This window comes from Aedes albopictus, chromosome 1 (assembly GCF_035046485.1).
Source record: "Aedes albopictus strain Foshan chromosome 1, AalbF5, whole genome shotgun sequence".
Lineage (NCBI taxonomy): Eukaryota > Metazoa > Arthropoda > Insecta > Diptera > Culicidae > Aedes > Aedes albopictus.
Genome location: NC_085136.1, coordinates 101,618,529 through 101,639,155, shown reverse-complemented (window position 1 = coordinate 101,639,155; position 20,627 = coordinate 101,618,529). Strand labels below are relative to the sequence as shown.

At 45.1% G+C, this 20,627-nt stretch overlaps 2 protein-coding genes across 2 annotated transcripts in view; one reads left to right on the top strand and one right to left on the bottom strand.

The window, feature by feature from the left end:
• The window catches only part of LOC109398402 (thioredoxin domain-containing protein 5 homolog), a 199,336-nt gene extending 186,018 nt beyond the window's left edge, over positions 1 to 13,318 (top strand). The window contains exon 3 of the mRNA XM_062845117.1: positions 12,053 to 13,318. Within this exon, the coding sequence (XP_062701101.1) occupies positions 12,053 to 13,079 (1,027 nt within the window). The 3' untranslated portion in view covers positions 13,080 to 13,318. The remainder of the gene's footprint in view (positions 1 to 12,052) is intronic.
• Positions 1 to 20,627, bottom strand: part of LOC109398420 (transcription factor grauzone) — a 166,651-nt gene that overhangs the window by 47,459 nt on the left and 98,565 nt on the right. The gene's annotated exons all lie outside the window — the stretch shown is intronic.

Sequence of the window (20,627 nt, the reverse complement as noted above, 5' to 3'; positions counted from 1 at the left end):
CTACGACCACAGTTCCCACCGGGGTTGGTTACCCGATCTTCCCTAAGGTTGCTCATAGTTTCCGGCCGGTACCGCGTGGAGGTAGGGATAGGAGTTGCTGGGCAGAGGCTAGTGGATCACAATGGGATCTGAATTGCGCAGCATACCCAGCCTTTACCGTGCTAACGTTTACACATTCCGCGAATTTTAGTTGACAAAAACGGAACATTTTTTTTTGTCAAAATATTTTGCAACATTGCAATGTTAACTTAAAACTACTATGAAACTCATTCTTAAAGCAAAATTATGCAGCATTCTATAGAAATCAGTTGTTCTGCGACATCTGTTAGCACATCTTAGTTGCACAGTTTATACCTATTTAACTTTTTTTAACTGACGCCGACAAGTGGTTTTCACCACTTTTTTGGGAATTCAACGCATATCTGCTCAGCGTCCATAATGGGAATATCTCCAGAATCAGGCAAAATTTTGAATACTTTCTTCAGAGAAGATGTTCTCCACATGCATATCTTGTTCATAGCGGAAAATATAGTTTGTGACAGGTTCACTAGGTGGCGTAAAGGATGCTGCAAATATTACATATTGTCACGATCTAAGAACTTCATTTCCAATGCTAAAGTAATTTATTTCCTTGAAATGGTTAATACTTTATAGTTCATGTCTTCGGCAAAGTTGTGTAACTGATCATTGAACTCTGCATAACTCTGGAATGCGCCAAGCAATTTCAATCAAATTTGGTATACATTCCTTAGGTTGTAGAGGTGGTTATAGGGGTATCTATTGGAATCCAAGATAGCGGTTTGGGTTCCAAGTTGGCTGCCAAAACTACAAAATGTATGCTATTTAACTGCAATGCGGCTTCGTCGGATACTATGCAATATGGGTTTCTATCGATGGGGTTTAATGAGTAGAACTCAAAAATGAATATCCGACGCCATTTTGAAATACAAGATGGTGGCCAATGTTACAGTGACAAATGGGTTTTTCGTGAGGCTGTTGTCCGAATTCCTTTCAGCAGATCGCAAACTCCGTGATTTGGGTACGAAAAGCTGGAATTCTTTTAATTAATCAGCACATATAACAATTGAAATAGCAAATAATTTAGCAATAAAACTTACATTATTCGGTTTAGGCTCATAAAAGGGATAATTGAACGTTCATCCGTATCATTTTCGGTGCTTCCAGGGAGTCCTGGCGAGCTTCCAGTCGGAATTTCTTTCAGGATCGCATGAGGGATTCTGAGCGGGATTTGTTTTGTGACTTTCAGAAATTTCTCCCGGGATTTGTACAGGAGAATTCCTCCAGCGTAAGTAACAGCCAGTGAGAGTGGGAGAATAAGAGAAAAACAAAGAAATGTGCTTTTTGATGCACGTAGATATCTCTAGTAAATCATGGCGTCATCTAGCAGTCATTTTATTCTTCTTCTTCAGTAGTTATGCTTTCTTTCCCTAAATGTAATACATCTACAGATACGGACGGATTAGACTACAACGATATTATAAAAGTTGTGCTAAAACAGATCTTGAACCAATAATCGGGCAATCCGATTCAGAGTCGCCCAAGCCATTATAGATAGCCGCCTTCTATACGGACTGAAACTTACGTGTCTTGCCCTCGACCGGTTAGTCAACTCCCTCATTCCCATTTACAATGGATACATACGCACCATCTCCGGGCTCCTGCCATCTACTCCAGCCGATGCTGCCTGTGCTGAAGCTGGACTCATCCCTTTTAGGCATCGTATTTCTATAGCCCTGTGCACAAAAGCAGCGGCATTCATCGCGAAGACAACCGGTGATGATAGGATCTACCTCCTCGAAGAGGCGTGTAGAGTCCTCCGTATAGCGGCCGGCGAGGATCTCCCCCCGGTGGCCAAGATCCACTGGCATGGAGACAAGTGCTGGCATTCGAAGAGCATTCATATTGACCGCAAAATTCAATCCAAGTTTCGAGCTGACGATAACTCTGACCGATTACGAAAATCTGTCCTGGAGCTTCTTAGAAGCAAATATCCTAACCACATCCATCGATTCACAGACGGATCTCTCTCCAACCGGGGAGTCGGAATCGGAGTATCCGGAGATGTTTCGTTCAGTTACAGTATGCCACCCCAGTGTTCTATTTTTTCCGCCGAGGCAGCCGCGATTCTTATAGCCGCAACAACCCCTGCCGATCGTCCCGTGTTGATTCTATCCGACTCTGCCAGCGTTATTTCTGCTTTGCAGTCTGAGACTCCCGATCACCCATGGATTCAAGCAATCATCAAAAATACACCGAGATCTACAAGTTTCGCTTGGATTCCCGGCCTTTGTGGGATACCTGGAAACGTCTCAGCCGATTCTCTTGCTGGTACCGGTCATTCCTCCCCCCGATATTCTGTTGACGTTCCTTTTCTCGACCTCAAACGTTGGCTCGTTTTCACGTTTCGAAGACGATGGCAAACCGAATGGAATAGCATGAGAAGTCATCATTTGCGGAAAGTGAAGGAATCGATCGAAGCCTGGAAGGATATCCGCTCACATAAGGATCAGCAAAACATTTCCCGATTGCGGACAGGTCACTCTAGGCTGTCATACAATATGGAAGGCCGCCCTTTCCGGATACAGTGCCCAATATGTAATGTACACGCGACGGCAGAGCATGTACTTTGCGTTTGTCCGGAATATGAGTCTTCCAGGCAACTTCATGGCATCTCCGGAAGCATTCGGGATACACTTAGCGACGATCCAGCTGCTGTGAAAGCTTTATCCGATTTCCTCAAAACTACTGGACTCTTCAATAAGATTTGATCGTTCAAGATCGAGTAGTCAATTCGAGGAGGAACTCGAAAACCGTGGCGCACACTAGTTATTAATGTTGCTTTGTTAGTCTTGTTCAAATTTGTTGTCTTTGCTTGTGTAGTAACCTCTAAAAGATAAAGCGGGAAGGGGTAATTTTGGTTAACTTACCCCTCTGATATAAGATAAGATGGTTAATCTGACTAGTGATGAACCCTCCTAGAAAATCTTGAAACAATTGTCGGATGTTGAGGACCCACATTGAAAAATTATAGTTTGAACTACTCCATTCTTTTTTTTAAACAAATGTCTGCTAACTGATCATCGGTCCGAATGGGTTCCGCCAAGATGCGTTCAGATGCGATGAGGTCACGGATTAAGTGGTGCTTGATATCGATATGTTTGGCCCGTTTGCACTCCATGTTTTGGACCATCCTGATGCAGCCACGGTTGTCCTCATAGATCGTCACAGGTTTCGCAATCTTCTCTCCAAGGTCAGCCAAGAGTGTGGATAGCCAAATCGGTTCTGTTACGCTCGCGCTCAAGGCTACACTGAAAGACGGCTTGCGGTTGAAATTACTATTCTGAGGGTCAATTTAAATACACAACGCCACTAAATTTGTGCAGACTGAGTTTCGTTTCCATTCAACAGATTAATGTTTTCAATTTTACCATGGACTCGATTTACAATTAAAAAAGTTTCTGTAGGCAACCGGATTCGAACCAAGGGCCTTGAGATTACCTGGCTCGCATGCTTCCATTCGGCTATGGAACCGGTCGATATGAAAGGAAACAAAACGCACTCAAGAAGCGTTTGTGACTCGATGATCATGTTTTGCCATGGTAAATTTTATGCTGGTCATTACCGCAAGCCGTCTTTTAGTGTATGTATTCAGTTTCACTGGATGAGGTAGCCACTGACGTGTGCTTCTTGCTTGACCACGACACTGGTTCCGGCAGACCTGAAGCAAGAATGCACTCACCGACTTTCGATCTGAGACATCAGTAGCCCAGTCCGCATCGGCAAATCCAACCAATGGCTTGGTATCCTTTTTTGCTGGTACTTCAAAATTAGTAATCCTACACGGAGAAAAAAATAAAGTCAAGTCAATCATATTACGGCCCCAATCAAGCATATTTGTGCACTGACTTTTATATAATCCTATTTCGAGATTGTATTGCGCATAATATAATAGGTCGAAGAACAATGGAAGCTTGAACTAAGCAGAATTGATGATCTCTTTAGAACAAGAAGTATGGGTGATTTAATCATAATATGCTTACATCAACAATATTTATGGTTGATGATTTGACAGTTCACTTATTGTCATGGTAGATTCAAGCATGTTTTTGTTTAACTTGACCCTTAACTTGAGGCTTGAACTAACTATACCGGATGATTGATTTAAGGTGCTTCAAACATACATAGAAAATCGCTGTTATTTCATTCAAAAACTAATGAAAATCTTCAAATTTTTGGCAAAACGTTTCAATAATAGTAAAGCCTGGAACACATAGCGTCCGTTCCGTCGAGGTTTGCGTTTTTTTGACAGTTTTCCCATGGGAAATGTGTCAAACTACTGTCACGCACACGCAAACGTATGCATTGTGTGGGGCACTTAATATGTGTGTGCAATATGTTCTAATAAGTATATTTAACGAAAGCTTACGCTCGCTTCAACAACAAGTAGCAGGAAAATGGGATAATCTTGTTGAAAGAGTGACTTCGTCAAAAATGTCCTTTCTCCGTTGCAAAGACCACTTTTCTCATTTTTTCTTATCGAAATACGCACCTCAGAGGATGAAGCAAGTCATTTCTTGAGAGAAAAGTAAATTTTCTTCTAGATGTGCTTGGATCCGATAGGTACTTGAAAATTGGGGCAAAACTTGAATTCATTTTGGGAATGAAAAATTAAAATTCGATGTAAACAAACGATTTTGGGCACTTAAACTTTATCTCACCTACCGTTTCTACAATGCAGGCGTTTCCTAATTCACATAATAAAATATACATATTGCACTAAAGTTCCATATTAGAGAAACGTTTACACAATTAGCACAACTTTTTCCTTGAAGCGAGCCTTGGAGAACATCGTTGTCGATACTTTCAATTGACGCCGCCATGATGAATCTTTGTGGCTGAGTAGATAGCAGCCAAAGTAAGGACATATATGCTTGGTTTAATTGTATTATGGTTGGTATTCAAAATTGTTGATTCAAACGAAACATATGCTTACTATAATCATCAAATCGTTGCGAAACAACCATTTGAAATAATCATACCAAGAATATCATCGTAGCTTAGGCGAACAATCAAAAAAGTTATATCAATCAGACGATATTTCTGTCCGTGTACATTATAGAGATCTGCGGAGGCGGCCATTGTGAGCCAATCGTGCAGAGAGAACTGTCAAAGTGTGAGCCAAATGAACATGCTTATCGTTCGTAGGAAGGCGTCGTTTGAATGGTATTGCAATCGGAACTAAATAAATAAAAATTATTTATTTTTAATATCGAGAAATTGGCGGCATATGTATGTTTAGTAAAAAGATAAACATTTATTAATTCTGCTTTCAAAAGCTCATGCTTATGACGACACTTTTGTTGCTGAACTTGTCGAAAAAACTTCCATTGCTGCTTCTTGCTTCACTTCTGCCGATATGATTAGCGTAACACTTTTGCAATGAATTTCAGATTTCTTCGATTGCTCCGCTATTTCAACAAAATTTTGGAAAAAAATTCTACCATAGTTAGAAAATGTAAACAAAACAACGTGAACCACAACGAAGTCACGCACAAAGTTTGAACATCTAGCTTTGTAGCAAGTGTTGGCAGCTGTTGTAAACAAAACAAACAGCGTTGCCGAATCGACGTATGTAACTTCCGCTCATCTCTATGTAGAGGATTTCTATTCAAAATGTTTCCCTGGCGCCTTCAATGTAGCGCACCATTCGCTCTATACTTGCTTCTTGTGAAAAGTTCATCTTGCCCGACTCCTGGTCGTAGACGATTTTCATTCCAAGGAAGTGTTGCACCATGCTGCAATCCGTCATTTTGAAAAACTGAGACAACTCCTTAACAGCTTCAATCGTCTATTGATTCGTGCGCTCATAATCAGTAAATCGTCGACGCATATGTAGACAGACATCATCGATCCCCCTCTCGTCGCCGCGGGTATATAGGCAATATAGTCATGCTGTGATCTTTTGAATCCGAGCTTCAATAGTATTTGGTTCAGCTTCTCGTTCCAGCGCTTGGAAACCTGCTTTAATCCGTATAGCGACTTTTGAAGCTTGCACACTGTTCCAGGATCCGCTCTGACACCGTCAGGTACTGCCATATAAACGTCCTCTTGAAGATCGCCGTGCAGAAAAACCGTCTTCACATCCATCTGGCGTATGATCAGTCCTCTCTGCAACGCAACAGCTAAAGCCACTCGAATCGTCATCAGCTTGGCTACCGGGGCATTGATTTCATGATAATTAATTCCGGACTTCTGGAATAATCCTTTTACGACAAATCACATGGTTTCCGTCAGCATCACCAGAATACCCACTTTAGTTGTAATGGTTTCACTCTTGCAGGGCGTCTCACTAGCCGCCATACCTGGTGGCTCTCAATTGATTACCTGGTTTTCTTCATCTACCAAGTCTTCAAAACTAGCTTCATCATCGGATTCATTACACAGGGTCGTCACCATCTACTTCACGAGGAACTTCTTCAATTGGATAGCTACTTTTGCGACCAAATAAAACTCCGTCCGGACCGGCGGCCTTACCCAAGCCCACAAGTTCCTCATCGGTGACCCTCCCTTTATCTCCCAGTGGTCTCACGAAAGAAGGGCAAGGATTTGGATCATGACGCGGAAAAAGTCATCTCAATGATCCTCCTGTCTCTAAAGACTGCTCTCAAACATCTTTGCCATCCCGATCCTGTAGGCATCACGGCAAACACAGGAGGAACTCCTGTAGAAATATCGCGAGAAACACCATAAGAAAGCACGAGAGAAGCTGTTAGGAAAATCTTGAAACAAACTTCTTTTGTCACAAATAAAAATTCCGCGAAACTCTCTGGAAGAATCCCCGTACAAATCCAAACTAACTTCTGGAGGAATTCAACCAGTATTGATGATTCTGATATTGTTCTACCATCTATTGTAGCAAGGCAGCTGCCTATAACACTGGAATAATCTGAAAAGCGATTTGATCAAGATTGTGCTGTTGTTAGTGGTCAGTCATTCTCCTGTATGAAGGGCCAAAAAGGGTTGTGCGGACCCGCAAGCAGAGACACTTGCGCGAAACCCGCGTCAGGGGAAAAGAATCCCCTTCCAGAAGAAAGTTCTCACGAACAACTGCGAAATCTAGCCCTCGATTGACAGAATACTCCCAATAGATGGGGTCGAAGAGCCCGCCCTCAATCCACGAAATGTTAACAACAAGGAGGAGGCAGTTCCAAGCTCCTGTCCAAATCGTTTCAATCGGGTGCCCTGATGGTCCCTCCCTTTCCCAATATATGATGAGATATGTATATGTAATATATGTCAGTGTGTGTTGTGTATGTTTTTGTTAGAAATCTAGCACTCGCTGACTGCTAAGGTTTGCACATCACAGCAACCGAAGCATATGTAGTTTTGTAATATTTGTTCATTCCAACTTTTACCGTCATCCTGACACGTCACTAATAAATTAGTTTAACTGTTCAAGCTGCGTTTTTCAATTTTCGCCTTCAAGAAGTTCCACCATATTCAAAAGGTTATGGGCCCAGCACGCTTCCACTGCGCAACTCTGCTGAAGTTTGAGGACCTCGTTCGGCAACTCCGAGTGGCCGGTTCAAACCTGGAAGAGAGTGACGTGTGTGCGGCACTCAGTTTGACCCTCCCGGAATCTTTCGACCCCCTGATGACAGCTTTAGAAAACCTACCGGAAAACGAGTTGACGTACGAGTTGATGAAAACCCGGTTGCTAAGCGACGAGTCGAAGCGTTTGGACAGGATACATAGCAACGAAGAAAAACCAACTGCGTTTGCCGGGGATCAACGGAAGAAGCAAGGAGGTGAGAAGTTTAACGGGAAGTGCCATGGCTGTGGCAAACGCGGCCATATGAAGAAGGATTGCCGGAAGAAGACGAACGCTCACGTTGCCACCGAACCAAGATCGGTTGTGTACATGGCGGGCGGCCGTGCGGACAAATGTGAAGGTAAGCAGCAATGCGGTAAGAAGGTCGAATTCCTGCTGGACTCGGGGGCCAGTGACCACATGGTGAACACGAAGCAGCATTTCTCGTCCGTCGAAGTTTTGAAGCAACCCGTGCATATCGATGTAGCGAAAAGCGGAGAATCCCTGGTGGCCAAGGAATCAGGTGTCGTCAGTGGCATGAGCAACCGTGGCGTAATGATGCATGCGAAGGATGTCCTGTATGTTCCGTCTCTCAGGGACAATCTCATGTCCGTGAAGAAGCTAACGAAGGCTGGTGTGGAAGTCATCTTCAACGAAAGGTACGTAACACTGAAGAAGGACGGAGAGACGATTGGGACGGTGCATATGCGGGACAACCTCTACGTCATGGAGATTGCAGTGCAACGAGCCAATGCAAGCTTGGCTGAAGCGGATAGTGCGGATCTCTGGCACCGACGTCTCGGCCACATCAGTGAAAGTGGAATGGCCGCTCTGATGCGTGAGAAGCTGGTCCTTGGTGTGTCCTTCAAGCCGGAGAAGATCAAGTTCTGCGATGTGTGCGTCCTGGGAAAACAAAGCCGGGACCCGTTCAATGGTGCACGAGACAGGGCGACGCGACCGTTGGAGCGTATCCACTCGGATGTGTGTGGGCCGATCGAGCCTGCATCATGGGAAGGACATCGCTACCTCGTCTCCTTCATTGATGACTACTCGCATTTCGCTGTGGTGTACCTGATTAGGAAGAAATCGGAGGTGTTTGAAAAATTCAAGGAGTTTGAAGCGATGGCAACAGCGGCGTGTGGCACGAAAATTTCGAAGCTTACTATCGACCAGGGACGTGAGTATTTCTCCAACAGTCAGAAGACCTACTACAAGGAGAAGGGCATTCAAGTCGAGCCAACTGTAGCCTACTCACCGCAGCAAAACGGAGTGGCGGAAAGGTTTAACAGGACCCTCATCGAGAAAGTACGTACCATGCTGATCCAGTCCCATGCTCCAAAAATTGTTCTGGTGTGAAGCTGTGCTTTCGGCCGTGTTCCTGATTAACCGAAGCCCAACCACCGACGAACCGACGTGACAGTGGCGATTCAAAAGTGTCCCACCCAAATTTAACGGTCGACCACCGAAGCGAGCGATCGCTTCTGTCAAATCAGCGCAGACGCGAACCGTTTCCTATATGAACACACGGGGGTTTGGTGTCGAGCTATGCAATCATCGCGAGCCGTTATAGAGGTGGCTATAGTGTTCGGCTATTTTTCATCATGGCGTCGCGGACAACAAATTTGAATTTATTTGTTCTAGCTGTCACGTCGGTTCGTCGGTGGCCCAACCTCGGCGGTTCCAAGAAACGTTACCCCTGCTGAACTATGGTATGGTAGGAAGCCAAGTTTGGAGAAGGCGCGTGTTTTTGGATGTCAATCCTTTGCCTGGATACCGAGTCAACGGAGGAAGAAGCTCGACGCGAAGAGTCGACAGCTGGTCATGGTCGGTTACGCGCCAAATGGCTACCGGCTGTGGGACAAGGACGAAAGGAGAATCGTAATTGCTCGTGACGTCAAGTTCGTAGAAAACTCGTTTCCGTGGGCCAACGATGCAAGAGATCGTGTGGAAGAAAGACTGGTGGTACCCCTAATATACGAGCAAGAGGGGGAAGAACAAACCTTTCCACATCCAGAGGAAGGTGTCCAATCTGACGATGAATCTGTTCCGGAAAATGAAGATGAAGTTTTAACCGATGATGTCACCGACGAAGAAGATGTAGCGGAACCAGCCCACCCCGCGCTCCCTTCGCAATCAGATCTGGACTTGTCTTCCGGCCGTGCAGGCGAGCAGTCCGAGAGGCGCAGCGAACGGGAGCGCCGATTTCCGGAAATTCCTGAGACGTTTGATGAAATTAGTACCCGTGATGACCGTGACCTCTGGAACCAGGCGGTACAAGATGAACTCCGCTCTATGAAGGCCAATGATGTGTGGAAGCTGATGGCGTGTCCCGCCGGCGTGAAGCTGCTCAAAACGAAATGGGTTTTCCGACTCAAGGAGGATGAGACCGGTCGATTGGTTCGGCGTAAGGCGCGACTGGTTGTTAAAGGTTTCCTGCAACGTCCTGGAGTCGACTTCGAGGATACGTTCGCACCAGTAGCCAAGCTGTCTACCGTGCGGGTGGTGCTGGCTGTTGCAGTACATCATGGTTTTCGAGTACATCATATGGACGTTAAGACGGCATTCCTCCACGGAGTGCTGAAGGAAGATTTGTACATGGAAGTACCTCAAGGCGTAAGGGCAAAGACAGGCAGCGTGTGCAAGCTGCAGAGATCTCTATACGGGTTAAAACAAGCACCACGTTGCTGGAACGAGAGGTTTAACGCAACTCTACTGAAGCTGGGATTCCGAAGGTCAAACCGCGACTACTGTCTCTACGTGTGCAACACTGAAGGCGATGAAGTTTATCTGGTGCTGTACGTGGACGACCTCCTGATAGTCGGACGAAACATCCGAACAATCGAGAAGCTGAAAGCCCGTCTTTCCGATGCGTTCGAGATGACTGACTGCGGCGAAGCGAAGTTTTTCCTGGGGATGCGGCTCGTTTACAATCCGGAGCGTGGAGACCTGAAATTGACTCAAGAGACCGCTGTTAATAAAATCCTGGAGAAGTTCGGCATGGCCGAGTGCAATCCCACCAAGAATCCGATGGAGAAAGGACTCCAGCTGTGCCAAGAAGGATGTCGTACTTCCCAGCCGTATCGGGAGTTGCTGGGCAGCCTGATGTATCAGATGCTCTGCGTTCGCCCGGATTTGTGCTACCCCGTCAGCTACCTGGGCAGATTCCAGCAATCCCCAACGGAAAATCATTGGCAGGCACTGAAGCGGGTTGTAAGATACCTCAAAGGAACCGCTACAATGGGACTACGGTTCAAGCGAAATGCAGACCACTCGTGGGATTTGTAGACGCCTACTGGGCATCCGACACGGAAGATCGCAAGTCGGTAACGGGTTACCTGTTCAAAGTTTACGGCTCAACAGTGTCCTGGGCAAGTCGGAAGCAGCCAACAGTCTCCATGTCTTCAAGCGAGGCCGAATATGTTGCGCTAGCTGCAGCCGTATCCGAAGCCATCTGGTTGGCTGGAATTTTGGAAGACCTCAACTGCAAGAAACCAACGGATCCTGTGCCAATCTACGAGGATAACCGAGGGTGTATAGGGCTGGCCAAGAATGCTGAATCGAAGCGTATCAAGCACCTCGACATTAAACACCATTTTATCAAGGACCATGTGGCTGCCGGGACCATCAAGATCGAACCGATCAGTACCACCGAGCAGCAAGCAGATCTTTTTACGAAGGCGTTAGATGTTACCCGATTCCAGTCCCTCAGGAGCAAGATCGGAGTCATCGATTGAGAGGGGGTGTTAGAAATCTAGCACTCGCTGACTGCTAAGGTTTGCACATCACAGCAACCGAAGCATATGTAGTTTTGTAATTTTTGTTCATTCCAACTTTTACTGTCATCCTGACACGTCACTAATAAATTAGTTTAACTGTTCAAGCTGCGTTTTTCAATTTTCGCCTTCAAGAAGTTCCACCATATTCAAAAGTTTTGTTATACATTTGTTTGAAAAACAATCATAATCATGATTAATAAGCATTTATAAACAAAACATTTACCTGATTACTCCTGAAATAGAATGTGGATTAGCAACAAAACATTAAAAAAAGAACATCAAATCTCGATCCTGAAATGTCTGCTCACCACTGATCGGCCACTTTAGGCATGAAAACATTAGCAAGATCGAAATTTGATGCGGTGGTAGATCTTACGCCGCAACGCACCATTCTAAGGTGATCTACCCACGTTACGGGACAAACTTCTGGAGGAACTCAACCAGTATTCTAAAAAAGTAGTGTACGAGAAAGGCAAAAAACAAAATACATTAGAGTCTCTAGGTTATCATTATCTACGGGAATGTTCCTACATTCTTCTAAGTGAAGCACGAAACTAGTAGCATGAAAAGCTGTAGTTGTTGATAGAAGTTCATGACTGTCGTTTTATTTTGTAAACTGGAGTCTTATTTATTTTTCATCTTTTTTCGTTTTTCTCATTTCCAGGTGCGGCCACTGCAAAAAGCTCGCCCCAACCTGGGCCAAGCTTGCCGAATCAAGCAACGAAGAGAGCGCCCTCTCGGTGAAAATCGGTCGCGTCGATTGCACAACCGATGGAGATCTGTGCAGCGATCAGGACGTCACCGGTTATCCGACGCTCAAGTTCTTCAAGCTGGGAGTGTCCGCCGATCAGTCGGTCAAGTATCGCGGTGCTCGCGATCTGGACTCCTTCAACGCCTTCATCCGGGAACAGCTCGGCATCGAGGAGGACGAATCCGAGGAAACGGTTGCCGAACCACCGAAACCCGTTTCGCCACTGGTCGAGCTGACCGATGACACCTTCGCGAAGCACATCTCCAGCGGAAAGCACTTCGTCAAGTTCTTCGCCCCGTGGTGCGGACACTGCACCAAGCTGGCCCCGACCTGGGAAGAGCTGGCCAAGAGCCTCGAGTACGACACCTCGATTAGCATTTCCAAGATCGATTGCACCCAGTACCGACCGATCTGTACCGACTTCGAAGTCAAGGGCTACCCAACTCTCCTATGGATCGAGGATGGTAAGAAGATCGAGAAGTACTCCGGATCCCGTTCGCACGAAGATCTGAAGGCATACGTCTCCAAGATGGCTGGAGGACTCAAGCTGGACGAAGCAGCCGAGAAGGTTGAAGGAGCGGAAAAGGACAACACCTCGGCCGTTGTTCAGCTGTCTCAGCCGGACTTCCAGCATGCCATCGAGAAGGGAGTCACGTTTGTGAAATTCTACGCCCCATGGTGTGGACACTGTATGCGACTGGCCCCGACCTGGGAGCAGCTGGCGGAGAAGTTTGTCGGCTCCGATAAGGTCAAGATCGCCAAGGTGGATTGTACGCTGGAGGTGAACAAGGAACTCTGCGGCGACCAGGACGTCAACGGGTTCCCAACGGTATTCATCTACCGGAACGGTGAGAAGCTGGCCGAGTACAACGGCAACCGTTCGCTGGAAGATTTGCACGACTTCGTGACCCGGCATCTGACCGAGCACGACGAACTGTAAAGGGGAGGATGGGAGGATCTACAATACATTCACATGAAATGTATTTTCAAGCGTGTCAGAACAAAAACAAATTGTGTAATTCAATCATATCTCGCACTAGGGAGAGACAAACAACTATTGTGTAAAACCGTAATTCCGTAGGCAAGTAATACCCTGGGGGACGTGGAAAATGTTCTTAGCGAATAGGAATCGTAACAGACGATAATAAATACTTGAAGAAAAGACAAGCCAAAACTTAACACACAAAGAGCTTGTACAATCTTTCGAGTGAATACAAGTTGAGAAAGCCAATATTGATTTCATTAAATTAAGTAATAGTTGATCTCGGAGGGAAAGTTGATTGTTGGCTGTCAAGGACAATGCATTGCTTCTGCTAACCTAAGCGTCTGTTCCCATATTAGGGGTGGCTGATCGACGTACGAGTGCCAGTGAAGGACTCTAAGCTCAACTGTGCACCATAGTTCTCTGGGAAAATAGGGGATTGGTGTGCGGCCCTGTGAGCCAGCCTAAAAAAACAATTGCAAAACAAAGTCAGCAAAAAAGAAATACTAACTGCCGCTCTTCTCAAGCCTTTGATCAACTGTTTGGTTCTGCTATGGAGAACCGGTTCTCTCTGCTTTTGATGCGTCGTCCATTCTAAAGCCCCTCATTTGAATGTATAACCGATTCGTAAGGCCTATCCTTCCAGATCCAGATCCGTCCAGATGTCCGAAGGTCCAGAGGCGCCAGCTTGACTGCGGTCCGACACACTAAAGACACATTGTACCGTGACGTTACAACGTTTTAACGCCTTTTCGGTCAGATTTTCCACTATAACTTGTAAATTCGACCGAAAACCCTCAAATATTATTGCATATTCGGATTCCTTGCAAAATTTCCAATAAGTATGAACAGTTAGTTTTCAACGGAAAAGTATGTTGCTTGTCGATCCTGCTTTTCTTGACCCGACGTAGTTTTGCAGTGTGATACAAGTAGTTGATTTGAAATCCCCATCTTGTTAATTTCTGCATCGAGTCCTCGTTCACTGTGAGCACCAGCTCAACATCATTCCCGTTAGGGAAACATCTTTGCAGAATTCTACAGGAATCCGTGTCCAAGTCATTCTGTGACTCGATGAATGCCATTATTTGCTCGTTGCTTTTCGTGGCGCTTTTCGGCAGGTAGGCTACCAAGATTTCCGATCTAGGAATGTTCTTTTCGTCGACCACTATCAACTCAACTCCCTCGCATTCAAGTAGGCTCGGAGTTATTCTTTTTAACCTGTCCGCTGTAACCTGGTCATGGCAGTTGATAACGAGGAAGCCTGTTTTTATGGTGCAGCCTCTGAAAATCGGTTTTACATCTGTTCCCCGATTCTCCACTACTTTGTTAATAATGGTGTCTTGTACCAATATTAGCTGTTGTGTTGCTAGAGCTGTAGTAGTCGGATAGTCCTTTGGTATTATTCCTATGCGTACTTGACTCACAACCTCCGTGTACAGCAGATTTTGAGTAGCAGTGGTCTTAGTTTTCCTATCTGGGACTTTTAGATTCCCTGATAGACGATTTTCAGCTACTGCTAATGCCACCTTACCAGGGACCTTAATATTCCCGGGTAGAGTATGAGCAGTTTTTGCTTTTTGCTTCGTGCCTGGGACTTTCGGTTTCCCGGGTTGACTTCGCCCTGCTGCTGCCTCTGTTATCCTAACTTAGACCATCGTATTCCCGAGTTGACTGTAAACTCTAGCTTTAGCCTGTTTACCTGGGACTTTCAGTTTCCCGGGTTTGGAGCGTTCAGCGTCTTCGTTTGTCTTCTTGTTCGCAACTTTCGAGGTACCGGGTTGCATATGGACAGCATCTTGTAGGAGATGACGACGTGAGGCGCAGCATGCCACGACTTAATTTGAATTAGAACATGTCACCATGGTAACGCACATGGTGCGCATAGCATTAAGTTAGATGAATAAATTTTCACTTTACTGTAGTAGCTCATAGAACACACACGTGTTTTATTTCGCTGTCCGATCTACGGCCACTCCATTCCAATAGGTTATGGGCCATTCGGAAGTTCCACTAGTAAAAGTTTTCTTTTTCGGTCGGGAGTAAAGTACCGGAAAACCGGATAGTTCTGTTCGAGGACGCGCCGCAATTGGATTTGCCGGTCACCGACGAAATGGAGAAGTTCAGCATGGAGAGGCTTGGAAGCGACAACTACGAGAGCTGGAGTTTTCAGTTAAAAAGCCTGCTGATGCGCGAGGAATTATGGAGGTACGTTACCAACGACGCGCCAGAACCGGTCACGGAAGCGTGGACAAACGGAGACGCCAAGACGCAGGGGACGATTTCGCTGTTCGTCGGAATCACGCAGCAGTCTTTGATCCGTAAGTGCACCACGGCCAAGCAAATCTGGGAGACGCTGAGGGACCACCACCAGAAAACCTCGCTCACATCGAAAATTTCGATTCTGAAGCGGATTTGTAACCTCACTTATTCCGACGGCGACGACATGGAACGCCATTTGCACGAGATGGAGGATTTGTTCCAACAGTTGGCGAATGCCGGGCTGGAATTGTGAGCTACGCTGACGGTTGTGCTTATTCTGCGAAGCCTGCCGGCATCGTTCGGCCTGCCGCTGACGACCGCATTAGAGAGCCGCCCCGAAGACGAGCTGACGATGGACATCGTGAAAATGAAGCCCTCAAGCGAAGCGAGAGGTCCGGCCGAGGTGAGTCCATTTTGCGCGTCGAAGCCAAATCCATCGTGTGCCACCATTGCAAGCAACCCGGGCACGTGAAGAAAAATTGCCCCACGCATGAGCATGAGCATGAGCATAGATGACCCCACGTGAAGAAAAATTGCCCCACGCTTGGACGAAAAACCGACCCGAAGCAGAAGGACGTCGCTAGGCAACCAAAACCGAAGGGTCGCGTTGCCCAGGGCAACGACGTGGTAGTGATGACGCCGTTCGCGTTCGCTATCCACCCAACGCCTACTGCGATGAAACCAACGAACTGGATCGTCGACTCGGGAGCATCGAGTCACATGTGCAGTGACGAAGCATTCTTAAACCAACTCAAGCCAATCAAGGGAATGTCCGTTGCACTCGACGACGGGCGCGTGGCCGATGTCGCCGGAAAAGGAATTGGCAATCTCTTCTGCAAGGACGATAAAGGTAAGAAACAAGAAATTATCTTATCAGATGTGCTCCTCGTTCCAGAGTTAGATGCGAATCTCATCTCTGTGGGACAAGTGACCGACAAGGGTGCGTTGGTCACGTTCGACGCCAGCAAATGCGTCATCCAACACAACGGTAGCGTGGCGGGAGTAGCGGCCAAGGATGGTGGGCTGTACCACCTGAATGTATGCAGTCACGATTCCAAGGCCGCCGCCACCAATCATACGAAAAACTGCTTGCACGACTGGCACCGCAAGCTAGGGCACCGAGACATCGAAGCGATTCAACGGCTGGTACGCGAGGGGCTCGCGACTGGCGTTTGCGTGCGCGATTGTGGTGTCAGCGCCGCATGTGAATGCTGTTTGAAAGGCAAACTGGCGAGGCTTCCATTCCCGAAACAATCTGGTCCGCAATCCACCAAGGTGCTTGATTTGATTCACACCGACATCTGCGGCCCGATGAACACCGTGACGCCAGGAGGAGCTCGATATTTCCTGACGATGATCGACGACCACAGTTGGTTCACGGTGGTGTACTTTCTCAAGCGCAAGTCCGACGCCATCGAGAGAATCGAAGATTATGCGGAAATGGTGCACAATCGTTTCGGCCGATACCCAACAGTCATCAGGTCCGACCAAGGAGGGGAGTATAAGTCCAAACGCCTTGGACGATTCTACCGCTCAAAAGGGATCTCACCTCAATTCACGACCGCCTACACGCCGCAACAGAACGGCGCACAGTGATGCGGCTCCATACAAAAGGTGGCAAAAAGTCTTAACATGCGTGATATTCGTTCAAAGCTTATAAAAACTTTATTATTTATTAGAATAAGTTAACTAGAAGTCATGTTGACTTCCTATGGTCCACATTGGCCACTTTCAGGACCGTTCCGGAATCCTGGTTCCCCTGGGGAAGTGGACAATTTGAGAATGTTTTTTACCCTCCAACGTCCAAAAGGGAACCAATGGAGATAACAGATTTTTTTGAGTGAGAAGCGACTAGTACAATAGAAATGTTCATTTCGCCGAACCGGTTCATTTTACCGATTCATTTTTGAACCGGTAAAAAATATTTTATAATTCCGATTAGAAATCGTTAATTTTTTTATAATTTATTCTCATGGGCAATTAAACATGAATACAATGTATTATTTTGCGAACCGGTTTACTCAACCGGTTCACTTTTGAACCGGTAAAATCAAGGATTTCGTCGAACTGGTATTATGCTGATGTTCTATATATTATGATGATAAACAAGTGGAGAATACATTATTTGTTGAACCGTTTTGTCTAACCGATCTATTTTTTAACCGGTTAAATAATTACAGTATATCTCTTGAGTATTGTTGCTTTATAATTACTTCTTATGGCTAACCTTCCACAAAAAATAAAATAAGTATATTGGAAAACCGGTTCATTTTCGAACCGGTAAAATCAAGAAATTCATCCCACTAGTAAATGGATGCCCATTCGACAAAAAAAAAGATAATTTTGAGAGGCGGTTAATCAAAAACAATAATTTATGAACCGGTTAATTAATTTTGCTGTCCGGCTTGATAATTGTTAATTTCTTTTTATGAACGATTAAACATAGGACCAAAATAAGTGATAAGGAAAGCTGGTTCACTAATCCGAATAACTTTTGAAAAGAATAAAAAAGATCCGCCTGTGCAGTGTCGGTGTAAAAAACATTATTATTTTTAAAGAATGACACATCAACGAAACTAAATGATTTTGCAACCTGGCTAAAACCAACTTAGTTATGAACCGGTTAAAATAAATTATTGTTCAGTTTGAGAAACGTTGAAGTTCTCCTGTATGAAGTTCTCCTAAATGATCAGAAGAACCAGTTCGTTTGACCGTTACACTTTTGAACCAACTAAAAAAAAAATTCGTATCTGTACTTATTTATGTATTTATTTATATTTTCCATAAATTTCTAATATTCATGAATACAAGAAAACGTTGAATCAATACAAAAAAAAATATTGTAAAGAAATATTTTTCGAACAGCTACCGGTAAAATAAGCCAGAGCATAGAGTTATTGGTTAATGCTTGTGGATGTGGCGAAAATTAGGATCTATCTGAATCAGGCAAAATATCCGATAGAAAAACAAAAGCATGTAATTACTCATTAAGGACAAAAAAAAAAGTTTACTAGAAGTGTGTAATGCAAACAATTTCAAAACCTGATATATTGAACATGGATTAATAAGTTCAAGTATTTTTTTTTTTTTAATTTTAGATACGTGGGTTTACAATTTCGATAAAAACAACTTCCTTCTATTTATTGGCGTAACGTCCCACCTGCAACAAAATCTGCTTATTAGCGCATCAAGTTCTTTAAAGACTTCCGTAGTTATTTACTGAAAATTGTATATTCCAATTTACGTTTTTTTGGCGTTTGATTCCACGCGTTACGTTTTGCGCGAATATAACTTTTGCTTGTTGATAAATTCGTGCCAACCAACTTATCAAAAGATTGAATATTAGGGTCATTTCATGCTTTCTAATTAAAATTGGTCCTTTTAACTTCGAGAACATCAAGAAACAGGGTCTAAAGGGACACCATCGCAAATTTAAATTCAAAAACGAAAATATTCTGGAACGGTCATAAATCAAACACAGACATCATCAACGTACTCTTGCTGAATACCTGCGCGCATAATAGCTATTTATGTCTTGTCTTAAAATACTTTTCACACATAAAAATGATAACATTATACAACAAACACCGGCTCTATTATGCGCTATGGTAGCTGAGCCGATACAATTGAATAGAAACTTCCTCAATGTAGAATTTGAGAAAGTGTTGGAAATAATTTAGATATAAAGATGTTTTCCCATTGACCTCTCGTCTATGTATGAGTTGCTTGCATGGCTCCGTAAAGCTTCATAACGTCTGAGCCTTGAAAATAAAGAGTTGAATGATAATAGATAAGAAATGGAAGCAATACAATCGTAACAATTTGAAGATATACATGTATCTCCTTTTATTCGAAAATAAGTAAAGCAATACGCAAACTATAAGCAGGAGGTCGAATGTCATTCAACATAAGGGCTTTCTAGTTGTATCTTTGCCGAAAACCATATGTTGCGCAAGTTTGCGCAAAATAACCCCTAGGTTTTCTGAAAGCTGACAAAAAAATCTTCAAAATGAATATAGCGTCAAATGTGTACAAATGTGTGCTCATATTTGAAAAGCTAGAGGAAGTTTGTTTTTGTTTTTCCATACATTTTATATGGGAGCTTAAATTTCAAGTATGATTTACACCCACTTTAAAGCTCTGGGAAAAAATCAATTTTCGTTCAATCAGCGCAAAATTTTGAAAATAAACTATTCAAATGTCAAGAAAAAATGAAAAAATACATTTGAATCAAAATACGTAAGTTCATTTTTCGACTTTTTTCCGCCCTCGCATCACTGTGCGGCGTCGCAGAGCGGAAAACCGAACGTTGGTGGAGATGGGACGCTGCATGCTGCTGGACAGTGAGATGGGATACCGTTACTGGGCCGAGGCGGTCAACACCGCTGCCCATCTACAAAACATGCTGCCAACGAGATCGACCGAAGTTACACCATACGAGGCGTGGTACGGCAAGAAGCCGGACCTCAACCATTTGCACGTTTTCGGCACCCAAGCGTACGTGCATATTCCGTCGGAGAAAAGGTCGAAACTGCAACCAAAGGCTGTGAAGATGACGCTGGTAGGGTACTCCGACTACCACAAAGCATATCGCTTTATCGATCCATCTAACGACAAGGTGGTGATCAGCCGAGACGCACGTTTTCTGGAGGGAGAGAAGCCACCAAAGCATTCGATCAAGCCAACCGATGTAATCGAGATCGAATCACCGCTTCCGCGAGGCAGCCAGTCCGTAACCGAACCAGACCATCAAGCCGATGATGTCGATGTGGATTCGGATGCGGAATATGAATCTGGTGAAGTATCTCTCCACGAAGAGCCAGTTGAGCCACCCACTCCGGTACGCAAATCGGAACGCACCACGAAGGGAATCCCACCTGCTCGGTTCCGAGAGACAAGTAGTCTGGCGCACAATCTTCCACCTGAGCCAAGAACGTACGACGAAGCAGTCAACGGTTCCGAAAGCGCGCTGTGGAGGCAGCAATTGAGGAGGAGCTGCAATCGCTCCGTGCAAACCGCACGTGGGAGCTGACAGACCTAGCCGGTCGGAAAGCGATCGGATCCAAATGGATATTTAAACGTAAGCAGGACGAACACGGCGACGTTGTGCGCTATAAGGCTCGGGGTGGCGCAGGGGTTCACCCAGAAGTACGGCACCGATTTCGACGAGGTCTTCGCCCCGGTGGTCAAGCAGGTCACCTTTCGTGTTCTGCTGTCGGTCGCTAGCCAGAAGAAGATGATCGTCAA